The sequence below is a fragment of the Pelodiscus sinensis genome, chromosome 20 (genome assembly GCF_052426305.1).
Source record: "Pelodiscus sinensis isolate ZL-2025 chromosome 20, ASM5242630v1, whole genome shotgun sequence".
Lineage (NCBI taxonomy): Eukaryota > Metazoa > Chordata > Testudines > Trionychidae > Pelodiscus > Pelodiscus sinensis.
In genome coordinates, this window is record NC_143071.1 from 23,697,363 (window position 1) to 23,714,188 (window position 16,826).

At 50.6% G+C, this 16,826-nt stretch overlaps 1 protein-coding gene across 3 annotated transcripts in view; it reads right to left on the reverse strand.

Annotated features, from left to right (window-relative positions):
- Positions 1-16,826, reverse strand: part of SEPTIN9 (septin 9) — a 266,724-nt gene that overhangs the window by 129,443 nt on the left and 120,455 nt on the right. The window contains exon 1 of one of the 3 annotated variants that reach the window (XM_006122952.5): positions 16,229-16,682. The exons of the other annotated variants lie outside the window; for them this stretch is intronic. Within the exon in view, the coding sequence (XP_006123014.1) occupies positions 16,229-16,283 (55 nt within the window). The 5' untranslated portion in view covers positions 16,284-16,682. Of the gene's footprint in view, positions 1-16,228; positions 16,683-16,826 lie in introns of those variants that run through there. 3 annotated transcript variants of the gene reach the window in all.

Here is a 16,826-nt window from a genome sequence, read left to right on the forward strand (position 1 = left end):
CAAATTACGCTGCAAGTGTAGACATATCCTTCTGTTGCTCCTCTGCACAAGTGCAATCACAGAATACTAGGGGATAGCTCAAAACTTCTACATGGCCCAATTCAAGTCCACACAAGTCAATGAATGTCTTCCTGCTGACCTTGCTGGGCTTTGGATCAGGCTCACAGAAAGGATTCTACATGCTTTGAAAAACATTTCTCTAGAAGCCCATTGGTTCCATCCCTATTAATCACTGCAAGCCTCTTCCATAAAGACAAGGTGGAATACCAGATTGTGAAAGCAAAGGGGAGAGCTGACTGGCTGATGAAAGTTTTCATACCAGCCCATGAAGGCAGAATATAACTACAAAGACACAAAACTCTGCTGGGTGACCAGGTACAGACTGCTGAGCAATGCAGGAGGGACCTGCCCTGACTCCAGTTAGTCTTGGGAGGGCAAGTATTCCATGTTCCTGGGGTGAAGAAAGGAAAGGAACTGTGACAGATGGGCCTTGGATTTCTGCCCCTGCAAGTGGAAACATGTTCCTTTGGGCAGAGCATGCTTCAAAGCATCATGGGGCCTGAGATTTCTCTAGGTTTAGGGATGTGTCAGCCCACTGCTCAAATTTTCATCACCTCAGTTTCCCTGCTGCTTTGCTTGCCTTCTTTTCTCGCTCTTTCCTGATCAGCATCACCACGCCCGGCACACAGCAGCTGAGCAAAGAAAAGGGCAGCAGAGAGCAAGCGAGCGAAAAGAAAAAGACCTCAGGAAGCAAACAATCCCAGAGAAAAGAAAAAAAAAAAAAAAAAAAAAACATTGGAGAGTTTAAAAATAGCCTGGCCAGCCCAGAGCCAAGAGCAGGGAAGTAAACAGCCTGTATTCCAAAGGACCCGCCTCCTGGCTTCCTGGAGGGAAGTTGGTTTATTAATTAAAACAATAACAGCAAAATAAAGGCTAATGCTGCAGATCAGCTCTAAGGGGAGGCACATTGCACAACATGGTACCAAAGGGGCAGTGTTTACAGATTTGTTGCGTGGTTCTCCCACCACTGCATAGCTAATACCCAGTAGGGCCAGATTTTGAGGCTTTTTTCTTCCCTAGCTGTGACAGGGCCAAAGTCTCTTTGCTCCAGTTGGCACCACAAATCACTTATCCACGCTGCTGAACTCTCTGTAGTGCATATTCTGTACTTATTAGACAGGGTACTCACCTGGAAGACCTTAGGCAGTTTCCATAGTATCACTGTATGTTAAATTACCGCTGTGTCCTGCCCCAGAGTAGGGATGTAAGCAACTAGTCCCTCGTCTAGTCACTTCTGATAGAGGCAGCAAAGAGTGTGGGGAGAGGAGCTGGTGCTTGGGGAAGCCAACTTAAAAGCTGCTTCCCCCGAGCACCGTCTCCACGGGGGGGAAGAGGAGGAAGGCAGGTAGCAGGGATCAGGTGCAAGATAGGAATCAGCTGATGAAGAGGGTTTTGCCCAGGAAAGCTCATGATTGAGATTATATATATATATATATATATATATATATATATATTTGATAGTCTCTAAGATGCTGCAAGACTTCATTGTTTTTGAAGTTACAGATTAACACAGCTACTCCCCTGAGCCCAGGGCTCCATGCATGAAAGGGCCTTTATTCCCAGAGTGAAAGTCCCTCTCTAGGGGCTGATCCAAACTCACTGAAGTAGAGGGAAAAACTCCCACTAACATCAATGGCAGCTCATTGACTCCTACTCCCAAACTCCCAGTCCCTGCCTGCACTACAAATTAAAGATTCCCCCCCCCCATCTGTTCTGTACTACATGAAACCACATCTGACATCAAATTCCTTGGTTTTCAAGTGGGGACAAAAATCTATGGATGACACTGGGGGAATGGAGAGGCTAACATCTATGTTGTAAACACAGAGACACCAAGTTCCAGTGGAGGTGATGCCATGGACAAAGAAACCTCTGTTCAGAAAGCAGTGATGGAGACCAAAACAAACAGAAAAGGATGCGGTTTCCTACAGGACCAGTGCAAACTACTTTGATATCTGGCTCAGACTCTGTAGATACTGCAGAGCTGAAAGGAGAGGTGGCTGCTCCCCACTAAACCTCCCTCACGTGATCTTTGTAACCTCAGGTTTATGCTTGCTTGCTTGAGCAGTGAAAGCTTTTGTTGCATTTAGATGTCGGACTCTTAAGGGAATAAGCCAAAGCCAGTTAAAGTGTCTGTTTCAGAACACACAACAGTATCCTCTAAACACAGATTTTCTTTAAAGGGTAGTGAGATGGATTCCTAATGAGGGTGAGCTTTTTGGAAGAACTGTCTGTCAGTGAGCCAAAGCCCTACCCATTCGTGGTAATGAAATATCCCAGGACACTTGTCACCAGAATGGCAGGATGTTAGCCCCAGTTTTCCACCATATTCCTGCTTGACTAAATAACATTCTTACATGTCATGCCCAAGCAACCTGATTAGCTTCTATGATGAGGTAACTGGCTCTGTGGACATTGGGGAAGTCAGTGGATGTGATATACGATCTCCCACAGTATCCTTGCCAGCAAATTAAGGAAGGATAAATGAACTGTAAGGTGGATAGAAAACTGGCTAGATTGTTGGGCCCCAACAGGTAGTGATCAACAGCTCAATGTCTAGTTGGCGGTGGGCTTCAAGTGGAGTGCCCCGAGGATTGTTTGTAGGGCCGGTTTTGTTCAACATCTTTATTAATGACTGGGTGAGGGGATGGATTGCACCCTCTGCAAGTTCATAAATGACTCTAAGCTAGGGGGAAAAGGTAGATACATTGGAAGGTAGGGATAGGGTCCACTGTGACCTAGACAAATTGGATGACTGGGCTGAAAGAAATCTAATAAGGTTCAACAAGGACAAATGCAGAGTTCTACACCTGAGACAGAAAAATCCCAAGCACTGTTACAGGCTGGAGACATAGTGGCTAAGCAGCAGTTCAGCAGAAAAGGACCTGCAGATATCAGTGAAGCTGGATAGGAGTCAACAGTGTGCCCTTGTAGACAAGAAGGCCAATGGCATACTGGGGTGCATTGGAAGGAGCATTGCCAGCAGATCTAGAGAAGTGATTATTCCCCTTTATTCGGCTCTGGTGAGGCCACATCTGGAGTATTGCATCCAGTTCTGGGCCCCCCACTATAGAAAGGATGTGGACGCACTGGAGAGGGTCCAGTGGAGGGCAACCAAAATGATTAGGGGGCTGGAGCATATGACTTATGAGGAAAGGCTGAGGGATTTTGGTTTCTTTAGTCTGCAGAAGCGAAGAGTGAGGGGTGATTTGATAGCAGCCTTCAACTTCCTGAAGGGAGCTTCCAAAGAGGATGGAGAGAGGCTGTTCTCAGTAGTGGTGGATAGCAGAACGAGGAACAATGGTCTTAAGATACAGTGGGGGAGGTCTAGGTTGGATATTAGGAAAAAACTATTTCACTAGGAGGGTGGCGAAGCACTGGAATGGGTTCCCTATGGTGGTGGTGGAATTTCCATCCCTAGAGGTTTTTAAGTCCCAGCTTGACAAAGCCCTGGCTGAGATGGTTTAGTTGGGGTTGGTCCGGCTTTGGGCAGGAGCTTGGACTTGATGACCTCTTGAGGTCTCTTCCAGCCGCAGGATTTATGATTCGCTGATGCCCTACATTCAAATGGACCTGACATTCTTCATGGCTTCCTATTCTAAATTGTTGTGTGCTGTTGTTTTACTCATATACAGTTGTCAAGATATGTGCCAAAGGTGGCTGCATTTTAGTGCCAAGTGAAGTTAGGAATATATGAGTATTATATATTATGTTAGCAATATGCATGCAAGTCATTCACAACTCACTTTTACATTACTGTGTGATGGTTGCCATCTTGGCCAACAGCCCAGGGACTGAACTGGGATTTCCAAAGCTAAAAACATAAATTACTACAGCTTGTGCTAAGCTCCTTAAAGGGTGCTGTAACAAAGTCACATCTTTTGTGACCACGACACAGAAGGGAACCTATTAGGACCACTGTAACGTGGGGGTGGGTGACAGCACGTAAACAGAGAGAGAGAAAATCTGGCCATAAATGAAACGACAGAAATCTCTTCTAAACCAAACATCTACAAACAACAATCCACATTAGTTCATTGAAATTATGATAATTAGCTGTAACAGCCACTAGTTACCATTGCTTCGTTTAACTAGATTCACAATTGAATGTGGAAAAGCAGAGGTGTAATTACGTTAAAGTAATAAGAACAGTCACAAACAGCTCCCAGATGAAGTCATATTCCCATCTTTTCTCTTACTCTACTGGATAAGGAAAAAAGGGTTTCAGCTTGATTCTCATCTTGGGAAAGCCATTTACACCTGGGCTAAATGCTACCAAATAAGAGTGGGGGTATTCTATACCTATTTTGCACTGGTGTGAGGTAACTGAAAAATCAGCCCTTTGGGTTCTATTCCCAGCTTTGGCATCGACTTGCTGGGGGACCCTGGTCAAATCACATCTCTTATCCATGCCTCAGTTTCCCACTCAGTACAATGGGGATAAAGATCTGCAAAGTTATATTCTAGAAAGTCGGGAGCAAAGGGATGCTAAATTTTGGACATGTCTTTTGAGACAATTCTCTAGGAAAGGTAAGGGAATACCCAATTTTCACTAATCATCTTTGTAAATTAAGAGGAGTTTGAAGATTTGGTTGACTGACTTAAGCCACCCTTCTTTCTCTTTGCAGAAAAACTCACAACTGTGCTGGAGATTTTCATTTCATGTCTTCCTTGATACAGTTCTGTTTTTAGAGAGATCCACGAAGAGTTATGAGCAGCCATTCTTGTTGGCCAGTCTAGAGCTCTTGGGCTATGTCTCCATTATGTCGGTATAACTTAGATCGCTCAGGGGTATGATTAAGGCGCGCGGGTGCATGCGCATGCACACACACACACACACACACACACCCTCAGCTTAAGTTACACCCAGGGGCAGCCCGTGAGCCTAGGCGAACTAGGCAGTTGCCTAGAGCGCCGCTGGCCCGGGCGCCTGATGATGATGTCACAGCCATTGACGGCTGTGCAGGCGGGGGCGCCGATCATGCCGCCCGCCTGGGGCGCCCACTGCCGCAGCTGGCCTCGGCCCTCTCCTGGTTCACCGACCTAAGCATCAGTGTGAATGGTTATGTTGATGGAAAAGCTTCTCCTGCCAACTGCTCCTTTGGGTGGATTAATGAAATTGACAGGAGAGCTCTCTCATAGCTTAGAGCGGCTACACTAGAGAGTTTACTGTAAGCGCCCTAATGTAGCCATAGCTTGTATCTCTTGTCTGATAAAGCTAAAGGTCCCTGCCACAGAGGCAGACTCCGCTGACATGCCATCTCTAACGAGAATCAGTTATCCTGAGGGGAAGGTGTGAGTGCAAAAGAAATGTCAATAGCACTTCCAGTGGGTGGCTGAGCAGAGAGCGACAGGGCATTAATGCCAGATTCTGGAAATGAGATTTCATCACCCTCAATGGTTTAAATTACTAACCCGTTGCCAACACGTCCTACGAGGCAGAAGTGCAACTCAGCGGCTTTGAGTGAGGCTGGGAAGAGGAAGGTTTAACAGACCCGTCTAGAACCAAATACAGCCTGGGCAGGAGCTGTACAAATTCCTCCACCACACAGCTCTGTGCCAGTGCCCTTCCATCCTGCCTTGCAGCCTCCTGGCTATTCCAATCCTGGGGATCCCGCATGCACAGAGCTCTGCCTATGTCACTCCCTCCTGCCCTGTGACACCCCCACCCCCAGCTTTGCCAATGCCCCTGAATCCTGCCCAGCTGTACCTCATGCTGTTCGAGCCCGATTCCTGGGCAATAAGAACCTCTCAGCAGAATGAGCTATTATTTTTGTGACACAGGTAAGTGTCCGACTGGGATTGCAACGAGACTGCCCAGCTCATCTCACTGGTGTGCCCTTCTCTGGAGAGGTGGCGAAGGTTCAGATCAACTGCAGCAAAAGAGGAGTCAACGGGGAAAGCTTGCCCACATTTCACAGCCCTCTGCCTCCCCGGGCAGCTGAACTCTTCAGAGGCAGCTTGTTCCTAGGAGCAGTCAAATGTACACAAGCCTCCCACAGTTTGACAGCCCTAACTATTAGAAGCTATTCTGCCAGGTAGGTTCTTATTGCCACTCTCCTTAAACAGCCCAGGAAATGACGGAGGGAGGCAGGAAGAAAAGAAGAGCTAAGCAATCAACAGGCAACCAGTCTGTCTTGTCATGCCAACCAGCACTGGCTTCCCTAGAGCAGGGAAAAGATCAAGGCTGCAAGGAAGCAGCACTGAACAGATAATTCTATGAATGGTTTAGCTGCTGCCAGGGAGTACAGGGAGGGATTCTTTCCCTCTCCCTCTCCTTTCAACCCTGTTTTGTCGGGATACCCTTAGAAGTCAAAAGATGAGGGATGGGGATATCTGTTTCTTATCCTCCCGCCCAAGATTTTCAGATGCTCCGAGATGCACCTTAAAAGATTTATTAGCATCTCCTTTTCTGGACACACTCAAGAGGCTGGGTTAATGGAACTAACTGCCTTAGCATGTGGGGACTGTATTTAGTAAGCCTCCCTCCCATGCACCATGACTCCAGATGGATCAAAGCCCACCTCTTGGTCCAAATGCACTTGGAGTCCAGCTGATCAGAGAGAAGTCCGTGTCTTGATCCAGTCAGACTGACCCAAACGAAACGTTATGAAAATCTCATGCATATCTTCTCCCTCGGCTTTGCACCATCCGAGTTCAAGACACATTCTCCACATACACTGCAGCCATCCCTCTGGCATTCTGCTCTCTAATATTAGCATCATGGCTGATACTCAGCATCTGCAGCATTCAAACAGCAGCTGCTTCCCTCATGCAGCATGCAGGAAGAATGTGAGAACCAAGTGGTTTAGCATGCAGCCCCCAGCCATGTGTTCCACAAGATTCCAGACTCTTGATGGACTGGATTTCAGGAAAGAGGGTAGGGATGGATGAGCCCATGGGACCCTGGCCTCTGGAAATCCCAGGCATCTGTTTCTACTTGGGTCCTTTGTGAACATGACCTGGCCGCCTTTTCTTGCCTCCAGTTGATCCTGAAAACCACCACAGAGCTGAAAACCACCACAGAGCTCAGGTACAATTGGTGGGCCTTGCCTGAGTGAAGGCCAGGACTTGACTTCTAGGGGGTGATGTACTGCAGGACAGAGCTGCACTGGCAGTGGGTGGGACTGCACAAGGAAGAAGTGCTGCTACTTAGAATCGAGGTACATTGAAGCTGTAACAAATGACTTTCCCATGTAATGCCTGCTTCTAGCCAGCTCCCTTGCATTGCACGTGCAAAGCTCTTTCTTTTGTGATTCACACATTGATTGGTTCTTGGTTTTGTGGTTTTTTTAAATAAAAGCATCTCTGCTCTACTAAGTAGCAAACTACACAAGAGTTGGCAACCTATGGCTCCCAAGCCAGATGGGGGTCTTCTGGAGCCCCAACTCAGTCCCCCCTTGCTCTCCCCGCAGCTGGCACTGCAGCCTAACCTCCCCCGCAAGATTCAAATGCCAGCGCGGCTTCCTGCAGGGAGGGGCGTGAGGGAGAAAGCCCAGAGGCTCCTCGCTGGAACTGGCATGCAGGGAACAAACCGGTTAAACAGCTCAGGGCAACAACTTTTTCCTCCCCCGCCCCTCCGTCCCATGTGGGGGAAACCAGGAACCAAAGATGGATCCTTTGCACTGACTGCCTCCTGGCCAGACACCCCCTGCTTCCAGCCTACTCCTACCCCCTGGCCAGATCTCACAGCCTCAACCCCTCCTACACTCAGGTCCTGCACTCCCATCCCTACCCCATTCACCAGCAGCCCTGTCCCACACACTTAGTGCCTCATTTTTGCCCCAACCAAGAGGTTAGGGAAGCAAACAAAATCCACTAACCCTGGAACCCCAGAAGAATAAATCTGGCCTGAGGCCTTAAACCTTAGTCCTCCCTGCCCCTCCCCCCACTATGGGACTGGAGCACCAGGGCAGTGAGGTGTTTCAGTTGGAGGCCACTTGTGGGTGTTGGGGATTTTTGGAGGGATTTTTTTGTTTCTCACTTGTGTGGTCCCCAACTGATTTTTCTGAGGGTTAGTGACCCCCCCCCAACCCAAAAAAGGTTCCCCACCCCTGCCATAAATAAAGACAATGTTGAAATCTTTTGTGTTGCACGTAATATTTTACTTTGTTTAAAAATGAAGCCTGGCCAACAAGCCCCCAATTTGGGCCCAGCCCACATCTGGCTGCAGCATCATAACACTCCTGCACCTCCCCTACACACACACCAACTCTGATCCCAGCATACACCTGAACTCTCTGCCTTGAGCCTCATACCCGCACATCCCCAGACTCCTGCACCTCCACATACCCCAACCTTGTGCCCTGAATCATATACCCCAATCTCCAGCCTTGAGCCCCTCATACATCCCAACCCAGACTCCTGCACCCCCACATCACCAGCCGCAGCCATAAGATTGACAAAAGACAGCCTGAATGCGTGTGTGAAGCAGGATTTGACCAGGTATGATGTAAACTTCAAAGAACTGTGAGAAAAGATGCAGCAGCAAAAGTCCCATTAAATAGTCTGTGAGTACAATGTTTCATTTGTCATAGAATCAGAGAACCATAGGGCTGGAAGAGACTTCAGAAGGTCATCAAGTCCAGCCCCCTGCTCTAGGCAGGACCAATCCCAACTGAATTAACCCAGCCAGGGCTTTGTCAAGCCGAGACTTAAACACCTCTAGGGATGGAGACTCCACTACTTCCTTTGGTAACCCATTCCAGTGCTTCACCACCCTCCTAGTGAAATAGTTTTTCCTAATATCCAACCTGGACCTCTCCCACCACAACTTGAGACCATTGCTCCTTGTTCTACCATCCGTCACTACTGAGAACAGCCTTTCTCCAGCCTCTTTGGAACCTCCCTTCAGGAAGTTGAAGGCTGCTCTCAAATCCCCCCTCACTCTTCACTTCTGCAGACTAAACAGACCCAACTCCCTCAGCCTCTCCTCGTAGGTCATATGCTCCAGCCCCCTAATCATTTTGGTTGCCCTCTGCTGGACCCTCTCCAATGTGTCCACATCCTTTCTGTAGTGGGGGGGCCCAGAACTGGACAAGATACTCCAGATGTGGCCTCACCCGAGCCGAATAAAGGGGAATGATGACATCTCTGGATCTGCTGGCAATGCTCCTCCTAATGCAACCTAATATGCCATTAGCCTTCTTGGCTACAGGGGCACACTGTTGACTCATATCCAGCTTCTCATCCACTGTAACCCCCTGGTCCTTTTTTGCAGAACTACTACTTAGCTGGTTGGTCCCCAGACTGTAACAATGCTTGGGATTCTTCCATCCCAAGTGCAGGACTCTGCAGTTGTCCTTGTTGAACCTCATCAGATTTCTTGTGGACCAATCCCCCAATTTGTCTCAATCACTCTGGACCCTATCTCCCCTCAAGCGTATCTACATCTCCCCCAGCTTAGTGTCATTTATGCTATTATTAATTATTATGTCAATTATCAATCATATTAAGTTGCATATTTTCAGTCATGCAAATGGCTCTTTGTTGACCACTTGTTCTGAATTTTGATGTAGTTTGGCTCTTTGGTTTGAAAAGGCAGCTAACCCCTTCATGTACCATGAGAGCAGCCTGAAGCCATGTTCTTCTTATACTCTGATGCCACTTGCATGAACTCTGCAAGGCTGGGCTAGGACGGGAGATTGCAAAGACTCACCTGGGTCAGTAAGCAGCACTGATCAGTAAGCTGATCCAGTGTCCTCGTGTGGTTTCACTGCACTGCTGGAGATGCAGCCTTTAGGGTAGATTGTAAAGCCAAGGATCTAACCACTGGTAACAACTGAAGCTGACTTTGTATTTTTTGCTGGAGCAAAGCTGCTAGCCCCAGCATCCTGGTCAGATGCTAACTCTGGTAATTACATCTCTCCTCCCATCTCTGCAGTTTCAAGTGATTATGGGTGGGTGACCCACCCTTGGTTGTTATTCACCATTTACTGACAGAGGATCACGTGTTCGGCTGTAATCCACCCTAGAGATTACTGTACTTCGGTAGTGGACTTCTTTTCTTTTCTCTCTCATGGGCATCACTTCAGTCGATAACCTTTATCCTGTGATTTGAGAACCCCTCTATCTGTGCAGGCATTACTATTACATCACTAGTGCCCTGAACTAGCCCACCTGAGCTGTAATTCTTAATGCCTGTGAAAACTGCCCGTCCTCCAACCCATGAGCCCCATCCTCACAGGCTCTGCAGTCACTGGTTGGATACTACAGGGATGGGCTCTGGAGTATACACTGACATTAGGATAGACTCCGGTTTATACACATTTCAGAAAGCAAGCACCATCATGCTATGGTGGTCAACTGCTGGAAGAGAGTCTCCATGCGCATGTGTGTTTATTTCACATTACTGGAAGCTGAACTAGTTGCAGTCCAGGGCCCTAGGGCACTGTGAAGCTGACTGGGCCTGAGGGGTTTGTTTAATTTGGTGTTAGACCTGGGCAACTGAAGGTGCTGATGGAGCTCTCTGGCAGGGACAAGGAGTGGGGGTGCTGTGCTCACTGTGAGAGGAGGGACTCCTTAGAGGACTTGCCCAAACCTCTGAAATCAGGAGTGACTGTGCTGGTCTTGCATGAGTCTTGGCAAGCCAGACTCAACGAATGTGGGGACAGGAGGGAGAGATTTCTCTGCTTATTAAAGGAGACAGAGTCTCTGCCAGTCACATAGCCCTTGTTAGCCCAATCGATGCTTATATGTTGTCACCTAGTTCAAGTCAGAGCATTTCCTCGCCACCACCTGCAGCACTGCACAAAGGAGCAAGGCAGAGCCACTTTTACCCCAACCACATCATACGGCCTGGGGGTTTCCCCACTACATTTGCTGTTCTGTTGAGATGCTAGTGCCCACTAAACTGCAGTGCAACAACTCACATTCTTTCTCCTGAAGCAGTGCTCCATAAACTGACGCCCACACTGCCCAGCAGTAACGTGGCCTCACCGGGCTGACTCGTCAGAAGTGACAGAGCTCCCTCGTGCAAAGGGTGGCTGGCATCTGCACCACACCAGGGCACACCTTGAGCACAGGTTTCAGTGATAAGTCGCCTTCTTGGTCTAAGCATTGGGAATGAACTGGGGACCACAGAGCTAAAAACATGAGCAGCTTTGGCTTGTGCTAAAGAGCCAAGGCTGGGGGCTGCAACAGCTCCTGTGTTCTGTGGACATGAGCTGCAACACTCCCGATCAGCAGCTTCCACTTGCACTAGAGAGGCCGGGAGAGGAAGGAGAAGCACCCGTCGTGCCATGCAGTGCTTTGCTCCCTTCTGCTACACGGTAGTTTTAGGTAAAGCAACAAACCCAAGCCACTGCCAGGGAGGGACACTAGGAGAAGAACCAGACAGGGACAGCTGTAGGGAACATCTTTTGCAGGACTGACAAGCCTGTGCTTTGCAAGAATGACGTTTCCAGAAGATCTGGGGTGTCTGTCACTTGTGATTTTTTAGCCAGATCTTTAACTTTGGCCCTGGGCCTGTGGAGGCTGAGACTCCAGTCCAGAAGTCAAACACTAGGCTCACTATTGAGAGGGCTAGGAGAACAACTGGAACGGGCACTACCATGTCTCTGCTTGGGATGCTGCCACAGAGTTGCAACAGCTAATTAATCTGTGACCCATCAACCTGGATCCCAGCTCAGGGCAGTGCCAGGATATGCATCCACAGCTCTCTCTCCACGTCTCACTACACAGACGGGGCTGCTGTTCTGGGAACATCCACTCTGGAAAAATTCTCCCATTGGGGGGCAGCTCCTTGCCTGGAGGGACCGTTCACCTTCTGCAGCTAACAGTCTTCAGGATCTCCCCAGGGTCTTTACCATCTTCACTTTGTTCTCCAAGTGGAGGATTCCTTCAGGCTGCGGACAGATTTAAATGTTGTTGGGGTGGATGATAGGGGACGCCTGTAATCCTGATCATATTTCAGCAGAGATGAGCATGCAAGTCCCTGAAGGACAGTTCTACACACACAAGATGAAACAAAATGTGGAGAACTGATAGCAAAACTGCCCAGCTGCTCCCTCTCCAAACTTCCACTTGGTAATGAGATTGTACTTCCTCTTCTCTCACACCTGCCCTCCCTCCTAGTGGGCTGCTGCAGAGACTGGAGTGCTGCAGGGTAAAAGATTAGGGGGCAAGGGGACATGACCAATGCTCCATCCAATTTTTTCAGTCCATGGGTGGAATACGTTTTGTTATGCGCATCAAGGCATGTGCGACGTACATCACCAGGAGAAATGCAGCCTGCTGGCTGTAGGCACTCTGCTAACCAGAATCTGTCCTGGATGGCCACATGTGATGGAGTCAGCTCCCTGCTGCTTTGCTTCCTGCTGGTAGCTCTGGGGAAACAGTCCTTCCTCAGCAGGGCATCGCCTTCTGGTGGTGCCCCACCCATCTGCAGTCCACACTTGTGTTCCAGACCAATGTAGCTCCCAGACCACGACGTCTTCTTTGGGATACTGGCTTACAGCAGTGCCTACTCCATCCATGAGTGGTGTCTCATCCCCCTTCCAGGGGTATCAACAGTCCTTCATCTAGCACCTGTCACCATAGCCAACTGCAGCCTCAATCCAAGGGCAAGTCACAGTCCTTCCAGGCCACACAACAATGGCGGCTACACACATAGAGTTGCCAGATGGTTTCAACAAAAATACCGAACACACTTGACATTACATCACAATCTGCATTACATCTTATTTAGAAAGTACTGGGCATTTATATTTTCTCATTTATATTTTTTCAGTTTGTTTCCCAAACAGAAAGCTCAAATACTGGACTGTCTGGTTCAAAACCAGACACCTGGCAACCCTATAGACACGGTGCAATGGGGGGAAAGGGGGAATCCAGGCCTGCCCACGACTCTGGGTCTCAACCCAAGGACCCTCTGGTAGAAGCCTTGTTTTGTCCTGCCTTCCTCTACTCCCCTCCACTGCCTTTCGTTCTCTAGGTAATTTCCCCTATGACTCTTTGCACCCTCCTGGCCCTGGTAGCAAGGTCTAAAGCCTGGCAGGTATCAGGCAAGAGCCCCTTTTAAGCCCCCCTGAGCCTGCCTAGCCCATTTCTCCCAAAGGTATTTCTCCAGGAACCAGGTACTGCATCTTCCCTGGTCAAAGCACAACTGTCTCTGATGGGCAGCTCCTTATATACAGGCCTGCCCCAGCAAGCTACACCCTGATTGGTTCCTTAAAAACCTCTCCCTGATTGGCCACGGCTCTGACCAGGCTCTTTCCTGCCTGCTTTAACCCCTTCTGTTCAGTGTGGGGCAGCTGCCACACCACACCACCCAAAAACACAGCTTACAGGGAACACTAGTACATGCCCCTGATTTTCACAGGAGGGGAAAGATGATCTTGTGATTGAAGCACTGAACAGGGATCAATTCCCAGTTGCGCATGACCTGGAGCAAGACATACTGGGCCTCAGTTTCCTCAGCTACAAAATGGGAACAATGCTTCAGTGCAGGACTGAATTCATGAGGGGTCTGCGGAATGCTGTGAAGTATCTGCAGAAGTACCTAGACCTACAGATCTAAACACACATTCCATCATTTTTGCCATCACTTAGTTTTCTTTAGGCCACTCTTCTTTGGATCATGGTTGGCCCTTGTCCCAGTGTTTCTGGAAGGAAAAAATTGCTTTTCCAGAACTCACACCATTTTTAGGAAGAACAGTGCCCGTGGTCTTAAAGTCACACCTGTATTCTCCAGGGCAGCCCCTTTGCCCCGCCATTGCCTGCTTCTGGCCTACATGTCTCTCTGGCAAGAGTACAGACTTGGCTAGATTACTTATGTGTGCTCTCCAGCACATTGGCATGTGCCCAGAGCCCTCAGTTCAAAGGCATCCATCAAAACCCTTTAGTTCTCCACAAGAGTCCAAGGAGGAGATACTCCTCCCCCCTTGCAAAAGCCCGGGCTGCCACAAGATAATGATTCAGTAGAACTTCTAACCCAAGTCACAAAAGAAGCTTCCTCCTGCAGTTCCAGCTACAGCTATCTCTCAGCTATCTCAAAGCTGTGCAAGAATACAAGATTTGAAGCAAACAGCAAGCCCTGTGTGTGCTTGGGAATTCACAGTCTTCTCCCGTCAGGCGTGCGCTTCAGACTAAAAAGCTACATAAACAAGGTACGGAAGGACAGGAGAAAAACAGCCTGAAGATATTCTCTTAGCAGATAACAACAGGGTGCAGCAGTGAGCTAAACTGAAAGCCCCATGCACTAGAGCTGAGCACACACAGCTCTGAACTAAGGATGTTAAGAAGCAGGTGACGGACTAATAGTGTGCTTGATACAATTTGTATCGAGTACACAATTAGTCAATAAGCTGTGGCTTTGCAATTTAAACGCAGTAGGTGTCCGGCACACAGGCATCCCAGCTCCTAATACATTTAAACTTCAGAGCTGCAGTGGAGGTAGTTCCAGGACCCGGTGCAAGCCAGGACTCAGCAGTCCCGGCTCGTGCTGGGTCCAGGATCGCTGCGGCTTTGCTTTTTAAATGGAATAAGAGCCTGCCTTTTAAGATGCAGAGCTGTAGCGCGCGTGGCCCCTGGAGCCAGCGTGAGCCAGAACCGAGCAATCCCGGCTTGGAGCAGCTCCAGAACCACGGAGGCTCTGCCTTCTCTGCTCCTCCCTCCACACACCATGGAGCTGGTGCTGGGTGGGGGGTGGGGGGGGAAACCAGCTTTTAAGCTGGCTCCCCCCAGCACCGGCTCCTGCTTTTCACCCCTTTGCAGTCTGTGGTATAGAGGCAGCAAGGGTGGGGGGCAAGTATTCCAGTGGTGACTTGACTGCCCAGTAAGCCTAAGCTTATCGGGTAGTCGACTACCCGAGTAGTCGCTTACATCCCTACTCACCGAAAAGCTGCCAGAGGATGTGCAATGGCAGCCGGCCAAGTTCAGCCACCTTCATTTTTCTAGCCTCTACAGAAGCATGTACAAAGCAACAGGAGGAGCCAATGGCTTCTAGAGGTCTAAATCTACACTGCATGTCCCCTGGATAAGAAGGCCAGTCGTGACTCCATGCAGCTGTTTCCAGGCGATGGCACCCCCCTTGTTCTCCATGCAGAAGTGAAAAGCACTTCTCCACTCCCACCACATTTCCCCAGGGAAAAACTTCCTATCAGGGTGATTAAATACTGGACTAAATTGCCTAGGGAGGTTGTGGAATCACTGGAGATATTTAAGAGCAGGTTAGACAGACATCTAGGATGGTGCTTTTTTCTGCCTTGAGGGAAGGGGACTGGACTTGATGACCCCCCCCCCCCCCAGTCTTAGTGTCTATGATTCTATGGCATTGGCCTGGCCCTGGGACCCAAAGACAGAGGCTCCATCCCAAAGTTCCCTATACACTGCACTTGTGCAGCTGCATAGGAAAAATTATAATGCTGCCCAGCTGATTAGCAGAGCACCCACAGGTAGGTTTTGTGTTTCACATCTGAGCATGCCTTGGTGCACATTAAAAAAAATATTCCACACATGGATGGAAAGATGAGAGGGAACATCGCTCCCTCTCCAACTTGACCATATGAGAGAAACAAAGGCAGGACGCTAACCCTTACAGCTGTGGGATAAGTGCCCAAGGAAGGAAACTAACCTGCTGGATGAGTGCCAAACACACACATCCCATGGCCACACCTGATCCATGCCCCGCGGAGCTGGCTTGGGCTGGGGACAGCGCCCTCCCCCTCACTGCCCCTCAGACACAGAGGGCCTAGCAATCCCCGACTGATCTGCTGCAGACTTGATGGTGTCGGCCCTGCAGAAGAACCCGCCAGGAACCCAAGGAGCTTTGCTGAGCAGCAGCTGCAGGAATCAGGCCAATCTCCCCCGTCTCTTTCTGGCCGGGCGGAGGGAGGAGCGGGGGCAACACGCCCGCCCCCAGCGAGAGCCCACGCGCCGCCAAGGGGGCTGCCCCCGACAGTCCAACGGGAGGGGGGGAGCAGCTGCCGTCCTGCCCCAGGAGAGCCCGGGTTCTACTCGGGCTGCGGAGCGCGCACAGCCCCAAGGCGGCGGCAGCGGCCGGCGCTGGGAGCCTCCGGCAGACTGCGACCCCCTGCCCCGCGCCCCTCAGCCTGGGAGCCGGCGCGCCCCGTCCCACCCCGGTGCCGACAGACCCCCGAGCGAGCCGGGCGCTGCCCCCCGCCGGCGCTAAGGGGACCCGGGAGCTGCCCGCGCCGCAGGCTCCTACCTTCGAAGTCGGAGATGATGCCCTCCAAGTGCGCGTTCACCGCCGGGTCTGACATCCCGCCCCGCAGCAGCCCCCGGCCGGGGCGGCCAAACTCCAGCCGCAGGGAGCGAGCTCCGGGCCTGGCCGGCTCCCAGCGACCGCGGGCTGGGCTCGCTGCTGAGCTCGCCGGAGCCCCTCTGGGGCCCCCTCCCGCTCGCAGGCTCGGGCTGAATGAATGGAGGAAGGGCAGAGGGAGGGAGGGAGCCCGCCCCGGGCACAGTCCCAGCCTCCCCTCCTCGCACTGGCTGCTCCGCACGCCCGTCAAACCTGCCTCCCCGCTCGGGGATCGCGGGCACAGCTACCGAGCCGGGCCCGCCGGCCCAAAGACACCGCGGGAGGGCGGCGGTCGCTTCTGGCTCCCAGACGAAGTGCGAGCAGCGGCGGGCTGGGCTGGGCTGTCCCGGCGCTTGCAGACGCCCCCCAGGCCTGTGCACGGCGAGCTGGCCGAGGAGGGCTAGCAGAGCTAGCGGGACAGGAGCTCCCTGCCCTGCCACTGGATGCTGGGCGCTGGGGGTGCCCCTCCCTCACACACACTCCCTGCCATATGGGCAGGGAACGT